Below are 19,379 nucleotides of genomic sequence, written 5' to 3'. Positions count from 1 at the left end.
AAAAAAAAAAAAAAGGAAAAAAAGAAAGGAAAGGTAAAAAGGTAGGTTAGGAAAACCCTCCTGGATTCATCTCACTTTGCTGAAGCAGCCTAGCAGGTAACTCACATCTACACAGAAGAATCCCAACATAGAACAACAAAGGACTTGCAATCCCACCTTTACTTTGCACCCTCCTCCAGGGCAGCAGATCAATATAGGTCACAGGCGTGATAGCAGAAACAGGGAAACTTAATACTACTTGTTGCTTTGATCACATTGGAAGCATATCCCCATGTAACCCATTTTCCACAAACCCAGACATCAGGGTTGGTTTCACAGCCCTTAATCTCGGGTATCTATATGGCAAATATTTACATCTCAGCTATGTGAGTAACTTCCTTGACAGACAGTTGAACCCTAGTAAGCCCACTTTAGCCCAAGGTACCTCATTCTACAACAGTTACCTACATTTAGTCCCAGAAGTCAATCAACATCATCCAGTAGACCACCAACTACTATCACAGCCTAGTCATCCAGTTCAGGTGTACATTGCTACATTTCAGATCTCTACAGCGAGATAAAAATAAATCATGTCCTCCGGTGTTCTTATTCTTCTGCTTTCTCCATTACCTCATATTTATTTCTATTTTCTATATTTATAACCACCCTTTGCCACACTTAGGCTCCAGATAAAAATCAATGTACAGCCATGATTTAGCATGGCCCAGGAATAAAACACTGAATCTTTGCTCTCTTATACAATAAACCAGGTTTCTTCAGCAGCAGAGTACATTTAAGCATTGAATGTCTCACTCCATTTATCTCTATATTTTCCTCCTCAAAGTAAAACCTGTTCATGAAGTATCTATAACATAAATAAAAAGCAATAGGAAAGTCTGTTCTAGCTAAATCAAGTTTCAGAAGCAGTTACTTTCTTTTTGCCACCACAAATCATCACAAGCCCAAAGTTCACTATTTTGCTAGGACAAAATTCATTGGGCATTTCTGAAGTGGAGCCAATGCTGCATAATTTAATTTCTTGTCTCCTATTAAAACTGCCAGGCTTACCATAATCAGAATGATAAATGCAGAGTCATAAGTCTTCTTTCCAACAGTAATGCCCATCAATACTTCAAACGCAAACAATAGTGACATTTGACTTCATAAAAATTACCTGGTGCACCAACAACACTTAATTAAATCATTTAAAAACTGCTTTTGTTACATTTAATGAATGATATATTATACTGCAATGAAACATGCAGCAATACAAATACTTCACAATGCTAACAATTAAGGCTCACTTCACTTATGGCAATTGACAACACAAGTGCTCCTCACTTCATTCAGTTTGTGCATTCCAAATGAACTGGTTAGCAAAAAGGGTGCTTCTTTGCTAATGAGTTTTGTAATCAAGGCATCTATTTTAATTTCAAATTGGCTAGATTGGGGGAAATTGCTGAACTAAATGACTGGTTCTAATTAGGATTATAAAAATATTCATCATGCAGTAGAATTAGCACAAGGTCTTGATTTCCCTATATTTGCATATAGCTTTAGTTTAAGAGTAGAAAAAAAAAAAACTCCTGATAAATTGTCTTCCTTCTAATGAATTGAACAAACACTATATCTGTTTTAGTCGTCCTTTCATTTAAAGGCACTGATACATATTCATGATTTGTAAATGAAGTTAAGTGATTTCGATTCTTCAGTTCATTAACATATTGAAGAAGAAACTTCCATAAATTGCCTTTAAATATTCCCAATCTCAAGGGTTTAGTGCCTAAAAAAAATAAAAAAATAATAAAAAAAAAATCCAACTTCACTAACATTTCAGTTTATCTGTTTGATGGAGTTCTGCCTGCCTGGGAGAGCTTCTGGCAGGTGGCTTGTCCAGCAAAGGACACATGATGTGTTTGTGGAACCTGATGTTCTCAGAAGAGCATTCAAAAGGCAGAGAGATGAAAGGCGTATTTGTGGTTAAGTCATGGGAACAGGACTCAATCTGGATTCAGCTTCTGACTTTGTTATAGCCCTTGGTGGTAGTTAGGCAATGAAACACTTTAATGACCTGTGCCTGAATACACTATCAACTCTCTGGGGACAATGCTTTGTCTGTCAGCTTTACGTTTAATTGCAAGCTCTCTGGGGCAGGGATTGCTTTACTATGAATGTGTAATACAACGGATCAGTCAGGGCGGCAGGGATTTCTAAGAGCAGTTACTGTAACGAGACTTGTGTTAAACATGAAACACGAAGTGTTCCTTTACAGCACAGCAACATACAGTATTTCATTCCTCACTATGACAGGCCTGTAGAAGTAATTGCGATTATGGAAGCTTCCTCAATTCTTCCTCCTCTGGGTGAAAAGAAGAATGCAGTAGGTGTGTCTCCAGCTTCATGCCACAGGGGGCTCAAATGCCAATGTGATGGGCACAAAATAAATTGGAGCGCTGAGTATCACAGTCATAGCACTGGAACCACAGCCGTCGTGCTCTTCAGATGTCAGTGAGCCAAGCTGAGAAATTGGCCCCAGTGTGCTCTCTCACCTCATACAGCTAAATGGTGATTCTACCAAGGGTTCATGCGGGAGCAGAAAGAGCTTTTTTTCCTTGTTAAATATAATGTTCACATCTTGCTAAGAAAAGCTGAATTTTACCCAAGAGGTTCAGTCTTGAGTCAACGCTGATAAGAGGAGAGGTTGTTCACACCCTGACAACTACACTTACATCTAAATTTCAGGACCAGGACTGCTGCTGAGGACCAGGCGACAGTTGTCAGTGTCTGCTGATTTATATCAAAATGCCATGTGGGGCAGTCACCAGCCCACCTTTTCTCATCATCTCCATGCCTCAGTTCCTGAGGAAAGAAAACGTGAAGGAGCTAGAGTTGCATCTGAGTTTGGACATGCTGCATCATGAAACTATTGTCGTAGAAATGTACGGTCCAGCAGCAGGATCTCCAACTTCAAGTGCAATATTCTCACCTGAACACAACCCTGAAGTCCCTACGCACCTAAATTTCTGAGGCACAGAAAAAAATTTAAAAAAAAAAAATTAAAAATAAATAAATAAATAAATAAATAAATAAATAAATAAATAATGAAGACCAGGGGTCGGAGCACTTGCTAGAAATAAAGGAGAATACAACTCCCAAGACTCTGTGCTAGTGAAGCTGAGCCGGGCAGGTGGAGGGGGAGTGAAGCTCCAAACCTTGTAGCACAGGCACCCCCTGAGACACAGGGACCAAGCGTCTTTCAGAAGGATTGAGGGCTCTCAGTGTCCCAGCTCACTGACCTACTGTGAGGGGGAAAGAGGAGATGAATTGCCTTACTCTGTGTGTGTGCATAAATTTTCACTTAATTTCTTTGTATGACTGCACAAAATGGCTTCCCACAAGGATTTCCAGGGTAAGATGGATGCCTGCCTGGAAGAAGATGTCTAAATTTCAGGAAGAACATGAATCCAGGTTTGCCTTCCTCTCAGCAAGTCCCACTGGATTTCTTTGGGAGCTTCCTACCCAGCTGGACACTGGAAAAAACAAAACCAAAACACACACACAGCCTGCTTTAGCTGCCCTGTGCTGTACTGAGAGCCTGGGCTCAAACTCCAGTGGTGAATTTCACCTGGCAGCAGGAAGGCACTGCCTTATGGCTGTAGTTCTGTGTGTCTGGGTGATTAAAACTTTCCCACGTAGTTGCAGTGCTATCTGTGATTCCCTCTGATAAATTCAGCAGTGTTTAACCGAGATAGTCAGGGCTCTGACATGTATCACAGTTAATTTTTTAGATCATAACTCGCTACATCTCCAACACTGAGGACATCTCCCCAGCCAGACCTGATATTGTGTACCAGATGCAATTTGGTGATACAGTCCTGTGTTATCTTGCACATTTTATCACTTCATTCAAAGTGATATTGAGACACCCCTTTCCTTTTGTTCACTTCCTCCTGAAGATTAAGCACTATGGAGAGAGAAGTCATTGCTTGCCAAACTCATTGTTTATGCAGTTCTCCAAAATTCATAGTTATGTAGCTGAGGAATTTAAGATGGTATGGTACTGAACTATTCATTCTCCCACCTCTTCCCAATCACATTTTGGTCTGCAAAAGACAGGGAGAAGTGAATCTCTTTGCATAGATTTCTTCTCTTAACAAACGTGATTTAAATGCTCTAAATCTCTCTCCTAATTCTGTAACATTTTCTCTTTTTTTTTCTTTTTTTTTTCTTTTTAATTCTTTTAAATAAATATTCATGCAAGAGGGCTGTGCATGCTGCTGTGAAAGAAGATTCAAAGTCATTCTGAATTAAGTTCCACGAAGCTGGAAACTCCCCTCCATTTCCACCTCCAGACTGATTCATTCCCCAAAAGGGTATGTGAGGTAGAAAAGTTGAGGCTATTGAGAAATAATTGGTTCCTTGAATAAGTGAGACAAATTAGGAAGCACTTGAAATACTAGGATTAGAAATATTAGTGAGACTGCTTTTCATCAGGAGATGATTCAAAAAGACAACCTGGGAGTTCCAAGTTCTTAAAAAGCTCGGTAAAGGAGGGGCTGGATTCGTGACCAAATGGGGCCACTTCAAGATCTACATCCTCAGCCACTCTGAACATTAGCAACGAAAACTATAGCTCATGTCTAGACTGATGGACTCTGAGCTTCCACACCAATCCATAAAGCAGTGTCCAATGCCTTCCAAAAGTTATTAGCAAGCTTTTTTCACGTACCCCCACCCCTTTCCATCACACTTTAATACAAGGATCACTTAAAATGACTACCTACATACTTTTCTGCAAAAACATGAAAATTTGAGCATGAAATCCCATTTTCCCTTTGTACTGACATATAAATATAAGTGCCAATACAGGCACTACTAGCGAGACCAAGCCTGCCTCACAGAAAAACTGGCCATAATGTTTACACAGCGCCCACTTTCTGCCAAGGGCCACAGGCTGCCATTAACAGAACTGACCCATGCACACATCAGGTTGCTCTATTTTATCAATAAAGCAGACACACACAAAGCTTTGGGAAGATATCCAAGATGGGTATGGCACTCCATCTCTTAAAGAAGAGGAAACTCATTTTTGGACATAAGATTTTGCCAAGACCTGGCTTGACTTTTAAAATAGGTTCATGTGAGACTGGCGCAGAAGACCAAGTATAGGTTAAAAAAAAAAAAAAAAAAAAAATAAAATAAAAAGATCTGTGTAATGAATAAGATAAGGGAGTAGGATTATTTGCAAGAACATTACAGAAGAAAAGATAAAAAGATCAATAAGTCAATCTGCAGAGCATCTGCTGTGCCTGAACATCAAGGCTGAGAGTAAAATAGAGCACCAGCAGGAGAAGTTGCAAGCATAAACTTATGATCAAAATCACACATAATAGTGGCATAACAGTGACTTGCTGGGAAAATTCACAACTAGGATATTAGCGCAGACAGGCATCACTTGCTCAGGAAAGGGAAGAAAAGACTTATAAATCACAGATACATACACACATTCTGAGGTTCCAGGGCATTCTCCTAAGCAAGTTAAAAAGACTGTAGGAAGTAACTGTTTGGTGGGTTAAAAAACAAACAAACAACAACGTGATAGCACATCCTAGAAACCGCTATGGCTTGGCCATGGTCAAGCTGCAGGGGACATGTATTGATTGTGGCTCCACAAGGGTCTCAAAGTTCTCTATTATTCCAGTTATTCACAGTGAATACACCTAAACTGGCAGAAAACATCGATTTGGAAGGGACAAGTAAGTCTACTAGAAGACTGAATTCAAGATGTAAGGTTTTTGTGCGTGTGTGTGGTGGTTGTATTTTTAATTAACCAGAAAAATAGCCTAATATTGTTGACCAATGTATAAAAGTTCACTAGAAAAAGGAAGGTCTGCTTAGAACATAAAACTGATTAAAAAAAGAGGTTTGAATTACTGCAGTGGAACTGTAGGTGAGAATACATCAAGAAATTTTTTTAGCAGAAAGGTCCAAAATATTGAGCAATTTTATTTCACACAAAAGCATTAATATTGTTTTCTATTTTTATACACAAAACAATTTTAAAACCTTCTGATCTAGGCAGAAACCCGTAGATTTTTAGTAGGGTGCTAGCTGTTGATTTTTCATTATATTGTATGTAACAACATACTAGGGGAAACGCATTTTCAGATTCATTCTATTGAATTTCCAAGTTGACCATTGCTTGCTTACAACACCGTATTATTTTAAACTGAAATAAAAATAACATAAATATTAATCTGAAACCTATTTTTAATCTGCAAAGTGAAATGAAATTTACAAGTTTGTTTACACATTCATGAGAGGACAGATTCGATCTTCCCTTAATAGTTCCTACTGTTGGGAGTCAAACTGTATGCATTTGTTTTCTAATGTATTTGCATGTTTAAATCTGTCTCCAAAATAAATGCTACAAACAGACCTTAAAGGTCACACACACTTTTAAAGCTTAGAGAGGTGGAGGACTCTGGTCTCCTGCTGTCCAGCTGTCCACTGACTTTCACCAGCAGCTTCGTGGTCACACCATCTGTAGTTGAGTATTAGCAGCAGGTTCCAGGCTAATGATAAACTTTATATGTTACTGACCTTGCATGCACTTAAATTAAAAGGTACCTGTACTGTTCTCAGGAACAGCTTGCCCCTGGAATAAGAGATGTGTTTCAGAGCAGGTGAACCCCCACAACCTGGATACACAAAGTAAGAAAGCAAGCTCTTTTTGACCCAGCACCACCTAGTCTGTGCCAGACAACTTCATGCTGCCTCACAGGAAAATGGGCACAAAAACAAATGATAGAGAAAGATAAGAACCAGGCTGCAATGGGGGAATGAGCCCCTGACAACAGCATGGCCTCTTTGGGTAGCCTTCTCACATCTGCAGAGCACTACTGCAACCTCTCTGGCCACATATTTTGGGATCTCCCCATATCTTTCTTCTGCTCTGAAGCAGAGAGATGAAGTGAATGTTGCCACTGGCAAGACCCCATTATCATATGTAGGAGAAAGGGCATGGCATAGCAGTGTGGGAAGGTGTGAGATCCAGATTTGGCTTCTAAAGATCAAGAGAGCAGCACAGCCACAATCATCTTATGGAGATGCACAACACCTTGACAAAGCTACTTAAAGATTTAGAATTTTTAGCCTAAAAGTCACTGTCATCTTGTCATTGGTCTAACCCCCATCTAGCAGAAGGTCATGGATGACCTCCAGTTCCCACTCACCTGTGGCAGCGCTCTTGTTTCCAGACAGACTGAAATGTTTTACAATGGCCTCTTTAGGTGAGTCTCCACATAGAAACCACTACCACAATCTCTAGAAATGCCTTTTCACTCTAACTGCACTGCCCATATCCCAGTACCAACTGTAACTGCATTAAGACTGTATGATCCGAGTTAGGGTGATGATTCCTTTACAGTTTCTTCTAAGCCAAGATGCAGGCTTGTACCTGGGTCATGTTGAGCAAACACTTCAATTGAGAAAAGCACTGCCTCCTTGGTTGTTCTCAAGAATCAGCATCCAGCCAGCACTTAACATCATCTTTCTGAACTCTAAGGAAAAGCATCGTGAGTGGGTCTTGAATACAAAGGCAAACAAAAATGTAAAGTCTGCAGTTCCCATAGCTTCATTTCCATTTGACCAACAAGCAGCAGACCACCTTTGCCTCCTCTGTGCTCTTACACTGTAGATAAATATGTTCATTTCCTGGGATAAAAGGCAAGTATCCTCAGGGAGTTTCTAATTTGCATTTCATTTTCCTTGGCTCTCTTCTGAGACGATGAGAACAGCAGAGGTGGGCTACACTCTCCAGATATCATTAGTTTGGAGGAGCAGGAGCAAAAATACTCCTGAGCCATTAACGCAGTGCTGGACCAGGGGAGCATGATTAACACCTCACATACTAGTGGATGTGCATGCTTTGTATTTGATTTCTCTTTCCACTGGCTAACATGCCATAAAAAGGCCACAAAGCACTGGAAATAGAACAATAGCTCTTCAACTCACGAGCGGATACTTCACATTCACTACAGCTGGACCTCTTTGCAAACACAAGCTCAGCATGTCATATCTGGCTTCTCACCTCCATGTGTACCTCACCAGATGTCTGTTTCTTTCAGGGCTGTCTTTGTACAAACACAAGTATCATTTTTATTTTTTTTAATCTCCTGTTTAAAAGTGGCATCAAACAATTCCATGACATCAAACAAATAGATTGGTCTTTCTAGCTTCCTTCAAAATCCCTGTTACAATGAACATCTGAGTGCACAAAACTATTTGACATTTGACTAACTCCTTCTTGCAGTAAGTATTTGATACTATGAAAGGAGTTTATTTACAATAGCTTTGTGCTTGCAAATGTCACTCAAGCATCATCCGTAGCACTGCAGCAAACCACCTGGTGCCTGCCATAGCATTCTATTTACAAGGGGATGGAAAGGTTACATTGGGAAGTACAGCAGTAGTAGATTATTCAATTGTACTCTCAATAACTACTTGCGTAAAGATTTGTAGTAGCCCTTCATAGGAAATGCTGTAAAATACCAGAGGCATTAAATTTTTGGAGTATTGTCCTACTGCAGAGATGTGAGACTGCCTATTTTAAAAAACCTCCCAAATAACTGTAGGAATTGAAAGTCCAACCAGAACACACACACACTTGACAGATTAATGCAAAAAACTTAAAGTGTCTCTTCAGCACATTTTTTACTTTGTACTGTCTACAGATGACAGAAACGGAAGAGAGGAACGAGAAAAGCTTGACAAGCCTTCTAGAATTTGTAACTTGATAATCCAGTCTATGTCTTAGCTTTGTGCTGAAGTGGGGGCCACTGTTCCAGAGGTGGAGTGTACACTCTATAGCCTGATTTACAAGTCATGCTGTACCTGCATTGCTCAGTGTCTTTCAAGACAGGAGTGCTACATAAGAGCAGACTTGTTAAGGACAAAGCAGCAGACTTAAGAGTTGGCTCACTAACAAAAGCACTGCAAAGTGACTTAAGGAGTGGCACAGCAGAATCCTTCATCTGTTGCTGATCACTGATTTCCAGATTAACCAACTTCAGTTGGCAAGCAGAACGAGCATCCCTTCATGCACAACAGCCAGCTGTTATGAACTAACTCAGTCTCAGAGTGCTCAGTGCTCAGAGACAGCTCAGCTGTCACTAAGACCTACAAATCAGATTTTTCAGAGCAGCTCCACGTCATGTCAAATGTCAGGTTCTTTTCTTTTTTTTGGACCGTTACCACTACTGACATTTCCATACCCATCACAATCACTGTCCACAGCTGACAAGTCCACTCCCTCCAGTCAGCTTGCTCTGTCACCAGATGGGTTTTGAACACACTTAAAATTGCAAGGTGAGAGTAGCAAAGCATGCCATAATTTCTTCACCATCTCTAAGAGCATGTGGTTCTAGACGCTATCCCTTTAAACACCTGGCTCAAGAACCATAGATATAGAACCAATTGCTCACCTTTTGATCCAGACTGTAGGCCAGGATCCACTCCTCCTGCTTGGGGTGGAAGAGCAGACTCTGGATATAGAAGTTCAGACGGTACTTCTGGTACGTAGCCCCTTCGTCAGAGCTGATGAGAATGCTGCTCTCAATCTCTGGATCACTAAGAAGCATGATCTAAATAGGAAAATAGAGAAAATACAGTGTTAATGGAAAAGTAAAATTGAACTTCATTTAAAAGTGAGATCATAGAACACTGGTTCCTGCTGGACATATTCAGAACATTGTTCAACAGTATTAATGACGCATAAGATTTCCCAAATAGTTTGTAGTTTTAGCATTTGGTTTTTGTTCTGTTTACTGATTCATTTGGTGATTCTGTACTTTCATTTCATTTTTGTCCAAATAAATTCAGAAAGCCCAATAATAAAGAAAAATGTTATGTTGACATTCAAGACAATTTTGGTTGGACAGAGCAACTTCAGAGTGCCGCATCAGGCTTTTTCTGGTGTTTTCCAGTCTATCACCTCCCTCCACAAATGTGGAAACCTCTCTCCAAAAGCACATGACAGGGCACTCCGGAGATTTCAAGCTCCTTATCTGGCAGATTGCAGAGCTATGAATAAGAGCATCAGGTCACTGGAAACAGAATGCCTACCTGGGTCAGCTGCTGGCACCTGAAATTAGTCCACGTGTGTATGTGCAAACACTGATACATGATCTCATACATTATGCTCCCAATCTATACAGTAGGAGATAGTCATTCACTCAACCAACATATAATTTTCCCCATGCAAAGGAAAGTGTTTGACCTCAATTTGTACAGGGAGGAAAATGCTTTTGTGCCTCTGATTTTAATTAGAAAATTATTAGCAATATTTTAGAATGGGTTGGTTCCACTTTATCAGGTGCCATGCTCTGTGTAAATGTTATCAAGAAAAATGTTGTGGAAACATTAACACCATCTTATTAACATCTGGAGAAAACGACATCACATTAAAGCAAATGCCAACACCATAAAATAAAGGCAAACAGTGGGAAATAAATTAGAGCTGTGCTAAACACAGCAGGTTATTGATACACTAGCTGAAACAAATATAGAAACTGCCTTTCAACAGCAGAACACATCCAGAAGCTGCCTTTTTTAGCTGTGAAATGAGCAGCTAACTGCAATTCAAGGCAGTTTTGTCCCATTTGCATGTCCAAGTAAACTTTTCTTATCCAGCTTCGCAGAGCTCCAACCTCCAGATTATGATAGGGAGAAATATTAATTTTGACAGCAGCTATTTAATTACAGAAAATCAGTTAAAAGGAATGGTAAAACCCTTGGTATATTAGACCCCGATCAAGCAAAAAAAGAAAAAAGGCACATTTTTAATCTTAAGTACTGCATTAACAAGGGAAAGTGAATATAATGCAAATTGTTTCTGATCCTTCCATTAAGGAATTAAAAAGGCCTTTAAAATTAGAGCTGAATGTTGTTCCTAAGGTGAAGCCACCTCTATGAATGCAGCCTGAGCTCATAGCTCCTTCAACGCCTCTCAGACTCCTTACCAGCTCGTTTACCTCACTCACAGTGCAACCCCGACCTGTTCCCACAATAAATAAATAAATAAATAAAATAAAATAAACACCATTACAAGGCCTGAAAAGTGCACTGCACTGTGCTCTGCTGCACAGCATCAGCAATGGGAACCATCCCCCCAGGAGACCAACTGCATGGGAATAAGTCTTAAGAACAGGTCCTCAAGGCAGCCACCTGGAAGGAAGTTTGATACTTTTCTTCTACCTACACTAAGCAAAATATTATTTTATTTTGCTCCAGAGAAGAAAGATCTCTCCAATATTTTAAGATATTTTTCTGTCACTGGTGACTTAGATTTCAACAGCATTTTGTCCCCCCAGGTACACCCATGTTCATCTGAACCACGTTGCCCATGCCAGACAGAACGGTAACATTAGGAAAAATTGTTTGCATCTGTAGAATGGAAGAAGGATGCAAGACTGCCAAGTATAGAAGCTATTCCGGAGAGATCTTACATTTAAGGAGGGGATAGTTTCGAATAAGATTTTCCACCTATTGTCAGAAAAGGTTACAAAATTATTAATGCTGTATGTTAAAAGGTCACTGTTAGCTGTCCCCATGCTCCTTAACCAAGGGCAGAACTCTGCAGAGCTGACAGAGTACAGACACAAAGCATCCACACAGGATCTGCAACATGTATGTGGACAGTTCAAAAAATGGCTCAGAGGAGATAGAAAAGGTGATGTTTCCACCAGATGGTTCACAAAGCCAGGCAAATAGTTCTCCCGGAAGCATAACAGTGGTTGCAAGATTAAATAATAGAACCACTAAGACAGGAAAATTAACAGCCAACCTTATTGAAAGATTAAAGGGGAAGATAGAATAGATTAACCACAGCCAGATCTTGTTGTAAGTGCAACCACATCAGTCACCCACCACTCCTCACCTGGTGCTGATGTCAACCCTGAAAAAGACTCCTCCAATGTTTTCAAATGGAGAAAAATCCCACACCCAACATCTCTGTTAGCATTCTTTTTTCCAGGCAAGGCTGATCCAATACAAAGAAAGGAAGAACAGGAGGCTCAAAGTGGAAAAAAAAAAAAGAAAAAAAAAAGAAAAAAAAAAAAAGCCACTGGTCATGCAGCTAGGACAGGTCCCAACTTCTGTTGTGTTTGGAGAAAGTATTGGCAAGCAGGAAGAGTGGGCTTTACTTTATTATTGCTTGTCTTTTTTCTGCTGAAAGCTAGGGGGGGATGGGACAACTTTTGGAAGGGGAAATAACAGGACATTTGTCAAAGGCCTGAAACTGTCACTTCTCATTATGGGACCAGGGCGAAGGATCCACCCCAGAAGAGATTTAGATTAATCGCTTTTCGTTAAGAGCCAATAAACAAACTCCAGTCAGAACGAGCACTGCTGCCAGCACCCTGCATTGCCATTTATAATTGCCATAAGGAACAGCAAAGGAGCACCAGAGAGTTGTCAAATGTAATTTATAGTTTTTTAAGATCTAATCATTTTCTATAATATTAAATTAAATGGCAGCCTTTATTAGAAAGGAAATTACATTTCACCTTGCAACACTGTAGAATATATGCACACACAAAAAGTATTTTAATATATTAGTAATCCTATACGTATATAAAGTATTATTTTCAGTTGCTGTCTTCTCTAGTTTAAGCAGACAGGAGATGGGGAGGCAGGACTGATTACTTTGAAGGGGAAGTCCTTGAAAACATATTTGAGATGAGATGGTTTATACTACACAGGAATTCCTCTAGAGCCTTTAGTCTGGCCTCCAAAATTCAGTAAGGAATGAATGACAAGAATTAGACAAAACAAAACAAAAATCAGACTGAACGTCAGGTAGCTCCTTAGGACATGAACACAGAGGAAGAGAGCTGCCTGTGGTGTATCTCCGTTTAAAGCAGGAGCTTTGGGGACAATGATGACACGTACAGAGTTGTTCTGAATGGACTCCAGTTCAAAGGAATACCAGAAACTAGTGAAGAAAGCTCATAAAAGGCATATTCTTCAGAGAGTTTACCTTGCAAGAACATAAACTACAATGAAATTTTCAACACATGATCAGGAAAAACATCCAGCTCTGAATCCTCCAAGGGGATTTATTCCACGAAATAAGCACAGGTTGCAGGCTGAAAGAACAAGGAAGGGAGGTGTCATACCTATACCTGCCACAGCATATTTGGTGCAGAAATAGAGAAGTAGCAAAGAGCCACTGGTATTTGCTAGAGAGCATGTAGGACCCTTAAAGGAGCTGTGAATGAATGCCAAAGCAGAGATGAAGGAAAGTGACACCACATCACAAATCCATTCAATGGGAATGACCACTAAAAGGGCTGAGATAATAAAACTAAGGCAGGATTTGTAACTAAGAATATGAGTTCCTGCTATCCTGATTAAAATCCCAGCTGTGACACTGAGTTAATACCTTCCTCAGCACTGGTTTCACCTAGAGTATATCCGTGTGGTTGAATTAATATGGTGTCACCTTCCTCTTCCTCTGCCACAGACTAGCTAGGCACAAGATGACTTTGACCTGGAATACTGAACCACACCAGTAAGGAGCTAGCATACGTCTCACGGGCACAATGATACGATGAGCACAGACTACTGGCTTGGAGCTATTAGTAGCCTGAGTTCGTATCTGCCTGGATCTACCATCACCACGCTGAAGACTGCCCTACAGCTCGGCACTCAGTTCTTCTCCCAACTCCTTTCACTGCTCTGCCTTCACTCTAAAGGCCTGCTTGGCACATCACCTCTATCCTCCTCCTTCAGCACACAGGAACAGCCACCCCCAAACCCTTTATCACGTTACCTGTATATAAAGCATCAGATTCAAAAGCTTCATCACCACTCTTGCTCCCTGGTTCTGTGTTGCCCCAACACAACAGAGATCCATTTTGTATACAGCTGAAGCATTTAATAAACTACCTCTGGACAAAAACTTAAACAACATGCCACATAAAAGGCATTTTTATTAATATTACTTCTCATTAAATCCTTTTATTTTTGCAAACCAACATAAATTTTGATTTTAAATTACCAGTGTGCATCTCTTTAAATCAGCATGGAGAAGTTTTATAGGTACAATATCTGCAGCAATAGTATCACTGAGCTACATCAGCAGGAAGCCTCCCAGTAAGTGAATAAAGAAGACAGGTTCGAAATAAATGACTTTTGTTCCCAGAAATAAGTAGATAGCATTAAACCATTATGTACTGCCTTCTGATTTTCCTCTTCTCTTTTTAATGTGCTTTTAATATGTGGGCCTTTTCAGAGTTTCTAGTCACATTTTCATTTCCCTATAGAATGTGCTATTCGAAAACGAAATAAACAAAACAGCCTTACAAAAAAAAATAAAACAGTCCACCTACAAGCCACCCAACCCTCCACAGCTACAAAAGGATCCCAGGTCCTTAGCGGTATGTTAGCAATTTGCTTTGGATCACTGCATTGTTCTCTTCTGCAACTGAGAAAGTAGTTCTGCCACAAACACCACTGCAAAAGCAGAAACTCCAGGTTTCCTCTTCACACCTTCATTGTGATTTCTCTATTGAAAGTGCTCAGCTTACACTTTTTTTTCTTCTGATTTCCCATTTTGATTTAAAACATTTAAATATTGTATGATCCCATGGGACCTCCAGAGTTAAATCTACTCCCAGAAGTTCCATATTGGTTTTATGTTTAAAAAGCCAGAAAGTTCCAATGCTTTAAGCTAAAATGCCAGTTCAAATGGAGAACTTTTCTTTTGTTTGGACTTATTAAGCCATTTCCTTTTGTTAAAGCTGAAAAAAAAATCAAATTATATTTAAAGGCTTAGAGATATAAAAATCATTTTCTTTCTTCAAAACATCAATTCATCACACGTGTTCAATGTGAACAGTTTGGAAATTTCTTATGGGAAAACTAACTTTACTACTGAGGCATTTTAGATTAAAGGTTGACTGTCTGAAAACTCTCACTAAAAACTTGTTGGTTGCTCATTCTTTTCCCATTCTTCTTCTCCTACCTCATTACTCCAATTTACTTGTCCTGCATGCTACATTATGCTCACAGAGGTATATATCCAACTTCAACAATTTTAGACCGTAGCTACAAAGCATACCTGATAACTTTCTGTGCTAACACTACAGAGGACAGACATAACTCACAGCAAACAATCTCATCCTTTTTTCTTTCCCCACCACTTGTCAGTTCAACTAAAAAAAAACCTTTGCTTAACCAAATCAGCCCAAATCCTTCTGAGACAAAAATGTACTGGTGTCTGTCACAAATACTTGTCTACTTACTAGAAAATATATCGCCCATAAAAATCAGCATTTAGCTTTTTTTTTTTTTTTTTTTTTAAAAAATCATTCCACAATTGTGGACGAAGATGTCATTGATAAAAAAAAAAAAAATGCTCTAGAGAGAAGCCCTATTTACACAAATAAGGAGAGAAGAAATCTTCCTTCAAGCTCTAGCACAATGTTTGGAGGATGGCATGCACATGGATGAGAAGGTCCTCAGCTCTCATACCCACCTCATTCCTTAGCCATCAACAGCTCTGATGAGAGGGACACCTGTTCTCTCAAAAGCCAGACAAGACAGCTATGAGAAGGGCAACAGCATCCACATATTGCCTTTGAGTCTAAGAAGATTAGAGTCTTTGCAATCCCTCGTGCTATACAGTGGTCTAGATTCAGATTTTGAATTCCTGCTCACTTTACGTGGCTCAAAAACTTCCTTAAAGTTAAGGACAACCTATGGGCATCAGTCAAGCAGTAAAGATGCACTGAGCTTTCATGAGAGATGAATTGCCTGGACCTAACCTGTTTCAACTTCTTGTAACTTCACTTCTTATTGCCTGAAATTTAACATTAATAACAGATTTAATTAATGAATATAGCACCAGATTACCATCTCTCAGAACCATAACGCTGTAATCTTAAAGGATGAAGTGCACTGCTCTCACTTTATAAGGGTTTATGAAGCATGTGTTATAAAAGTACCTCAACCATAAGGCTTTTACACCTTGGCACTCACTTCAATACAATCCCATAAAATCCAAGCAATCTTTAAGTGTTAAAGGTGACTTTCACTACTGTATTTATTATTGGATAATGAAAAATGAGTCAGACACACATAGAAAACTGAGCAATGAAAGAGAGTTTCCTGAAAGTTTTACATTGGGTCTGCATTATATGAACCGTGACCAAAGAACCAAATGGCCCTCTCAAGACCTTTCAGGCACCTCATGCTAACCCCTCTCCAGAACTTCCTTCCCATCAGGACTTGTGACTGATTTTTTACTCTGTAGAATTTCATTGCTCATCGCTGAACTTTCCAGATGTCAACAGCTGTTTCTGGGTGAATCTAACTCCTAAGAAGACTATTTTCCTTGGGCTCCTCCTACTGTGCTGGAGACAACAGTTGTGGACTACAGTAAGTTGATTTCAGAAGACAGCACAAATCTGACACAGAGATGGAGGCCCCATCTCCAGGTTCCCCATCTTTCCAGCATTGAGACAGAAAGATGAAAGCATATCTTGCTGTTCAACTACATGCATGGCCTACACTTTCTTTGTAGGACATTTTGCCATTTGTAGAATGTGTGTTAAAGACAAGCATCATCACAAAGTAGAGGGTAAAAAGCTACAAAAGCAATCGCTATTTCTTTTTACCCTAATACAGATCTTTCTGCAATACTGGAGCACAAAAGAAGATGCCACTTGGGTGCTTTTTTTATGACTATCCTCTTCTGAAATGTAATCTGTAATTTTTCTGCTGTACCTTTGTTATACACTCATTTAGACAAGCCACTTTCAAAACTGAGAGTTAGCAAGTTTCTTAAGTTGCATCACAAAAATATTCTGCCTAGGTATCAAGAGCGTTTTTGTCAATGAGGAACAATGCAAGCAGAAAGCTGTTATTCAAGCAGTACACCAGATGAAGCACACAAACCCCAGGTTCACTGTTACACTGAACAGCCCCTCAGCAGAACCCTGATACTGTCAGAAATAAAACTAAGAATAACTACAGCCAACTTAACATATGCATGCATTGACTGGATAGAACTTGGGACCAGTAGTTCAAAGGACTGTAAGTCTGGCCTATGAGGGTGAATAATGTATGTGCATGAGATGCTAGTATGACACTCATACACCACGTATGAAATTAGAGTATATAGTTCTAGCTAATGCTACATACTGTTGGCTCAGTCAAGAAAGAGTAAACATTTCAAATGACAGCGTCTCAGCAACTCTTTCATTTCCTTCTCTCAAAGATTAAAAAGGATGAAGATGCCAGAAAGACTTTGAGAGTCTGAGAGCAGTTTTGTGGTAAAATAGTAATTATCATCCTCCTATCTGAAGATCCACAGGAGTGATATCATCCCGGCACTTACATGATTAACTCTGAGGAAAGAGATTAGCAAAAGCACATCAAATAAGGACCAGCACCACGTTGCTTTCTCTAAGGAGATGCACATCAGCTTAGCAGCTTGTTTACAGTGAGTAACCCTGGTTAATCTTTCTGACCTCTGTTGTTTTTCATATCTAATTATATCCAGTTTACAATTACAATTAATTCAGATTGGTACAAAATTAAACAGTCTCTTGGCATTGCAGCCATACCTGCCTATAATTGCCATACCAAAACAAACACTTCTACAGAATACCAAGCTCACATACCCCATCCCCTATGGACAGAAAACTTCATTTAATTACCACCTCCAGCAGCTGTGCAGGAGCACAGATGCACCTTGCAGTGTGCCCTGAGGATCAGGAGCAAATCTAGGCTAAATTGGATACAGAGCAAGAGCCCCTGGAGGAAAACCACTCTGCCATCCTCTTTGGCAGGTGTGGAAATGAAAACATATCATGACTCTAAGGCTTGGGCAAAATCAGAGCTGGGAAAAGAACTCAGATACTCTAAGGCTGCTGTCCTAACCTACCCATAATACCAATCCTAGGCTAGATCCTATTTGCATGCATAGGAGCAGGATAAGCCATCATACTAGACCCAACAAAGCAGAACATCTCATCTTTGTTTTACTGCTAAGCAGGTCAGAACAACATGTCTCTCCATTTTCTCTTGTCTTTTTGGCACTGGACACGTGTACTTTTCACTTTTAATTACCAGGCACAGCAAGCATTTGCTTGTTAAATTTCAGGTGCCAGTGGGGATGGAAGCTATCCAAAAAGCATGTGTTTGACCTGGCAAAGAGTAACTGATTGGCAACAGTCATGTGCTTGGTTATAAAACCTTTTCATTGTCACAGCAAGGCAGTTTACCCAAAGTTAGTTCATCTCATTATACTCTTGTTACAGCTGCACACCCTCAGGGTCCCCACAGCTCATCAGAGCAAAGTCCTCTGACACAATAACCCTACGTTTCTGTTCCTACTCTGGTACTGCTTGCTGTTCGTAGAGAGCCCCAATCAGATTGCCCAAGGCATTTCCATGTTGCAGTATTTTCATGCATAACACCCCGCTGTGAACTGCCAATTATAAGCCTCACCACCTATAGCTGGTTTTGTGTAGATCCAGTTTGACTACGGCTTCCACAACTGGGCCTGGACAAGAAGGAGATGAAACCCTAGCTGATGACTCAAGGCAACAACCAGTGCTTCCACGAGAAAAACAGACAGTAAATCAGGGGACAGATGTAAAGTTTCTGATCTATGTATGCTTTGTTCTTGAGTCTGGTTTTCTTCGCAGCATAGCTGTACAAGATACCTTTTCACTGTTCTTCATTCTACGTAGGAAAGCCCTAACTTTTGTAACATCCATCACAGGGCTTTGTGGTCACCAGCTTTTTATACTGGTACAGAACAGCTCTGATCCCAAACTGTGTGCAGAGAAAAAGGAAAGGCGATATTCACTGTTATAATTATATGTTATTTGAGTAAATGCGTGGTTGTGCTATTCTTCGTAGAACTACAAAGTAATTTTCACCATTATGGTAACTTACCATGTAAGCAGAAATAGTTACATAAAATAATGTTATCAGTAAGGATAGGCTGTGTGCACCAGAACTGCTGGAACTGAGAATACCATTTATATAAAAACACTTCTCTGATTATAGGTCTCACCTGGGAGAACACTTTACGTGTGGGAATAAGTTTACTCACAGTAGTTGCCCCATTATAGAAAACAAAGAGATGTGCATGGATAGCTCCTCATGAGGGTAAACTTTTGTAGCCTGTATACAACAATCTATTTAATTTGAGGACAGTAGAGTGTTTCATGACTCTTTAGAAAAATAAAAACTGTATTATGTATCTCCCTTGAGGCCATTAAACATGAATACAATTTTAAATGCATCATTGCTTTTCCACTGCTTACACACTTTATTTTTCTGCTCTTTAGTCAGATTGCAGAGAGAACACAGACAACAGT

General features: G+C 39.8%; 1 protein-coding gene across 5 annotated transcripts in view; it reads right to left on the bottom strand.

The window, feature by feature from the left end:
• SORCS3 (sortilin related VPS10 domain containing receptor 3) overlaps positions 1-19,379 on the bottom strand; it is a 279,409-nt gene that overhangs the window by 127,379 nt on the left and 132,651 nt on the right. For all 5 annotated transcript variants that reach the window (XM_084526293.1, XM_084526297.1, XM_084526295.1 and 2 more), the window contains exon 4: positions 9,465-9,623. In XM_084526293.1, the coding sequence (XP_084382419.1) occupies positions 9,465-9,623 (159 nt within the window). The remainder of the gene's footprint in view (positions 1-9,464; positions 9,624-19,379) is intronic.

The sequence above is a fragment of the Aythya ferina genome, assembly GCF_964211825.1.
Source record: "Aythya ferina genome assembly, chromosome: 7".
Lineage (NCBI taxonomy): Eukaryota > Metazoa > Chordata > Aves > Anseriformes > Anatidae > Aythya > Aythya ferina.
Note: the sequence above shows the minus strand (reverse complement) of the source record. Positions and strands in the feature narration are given on the sequence as shown.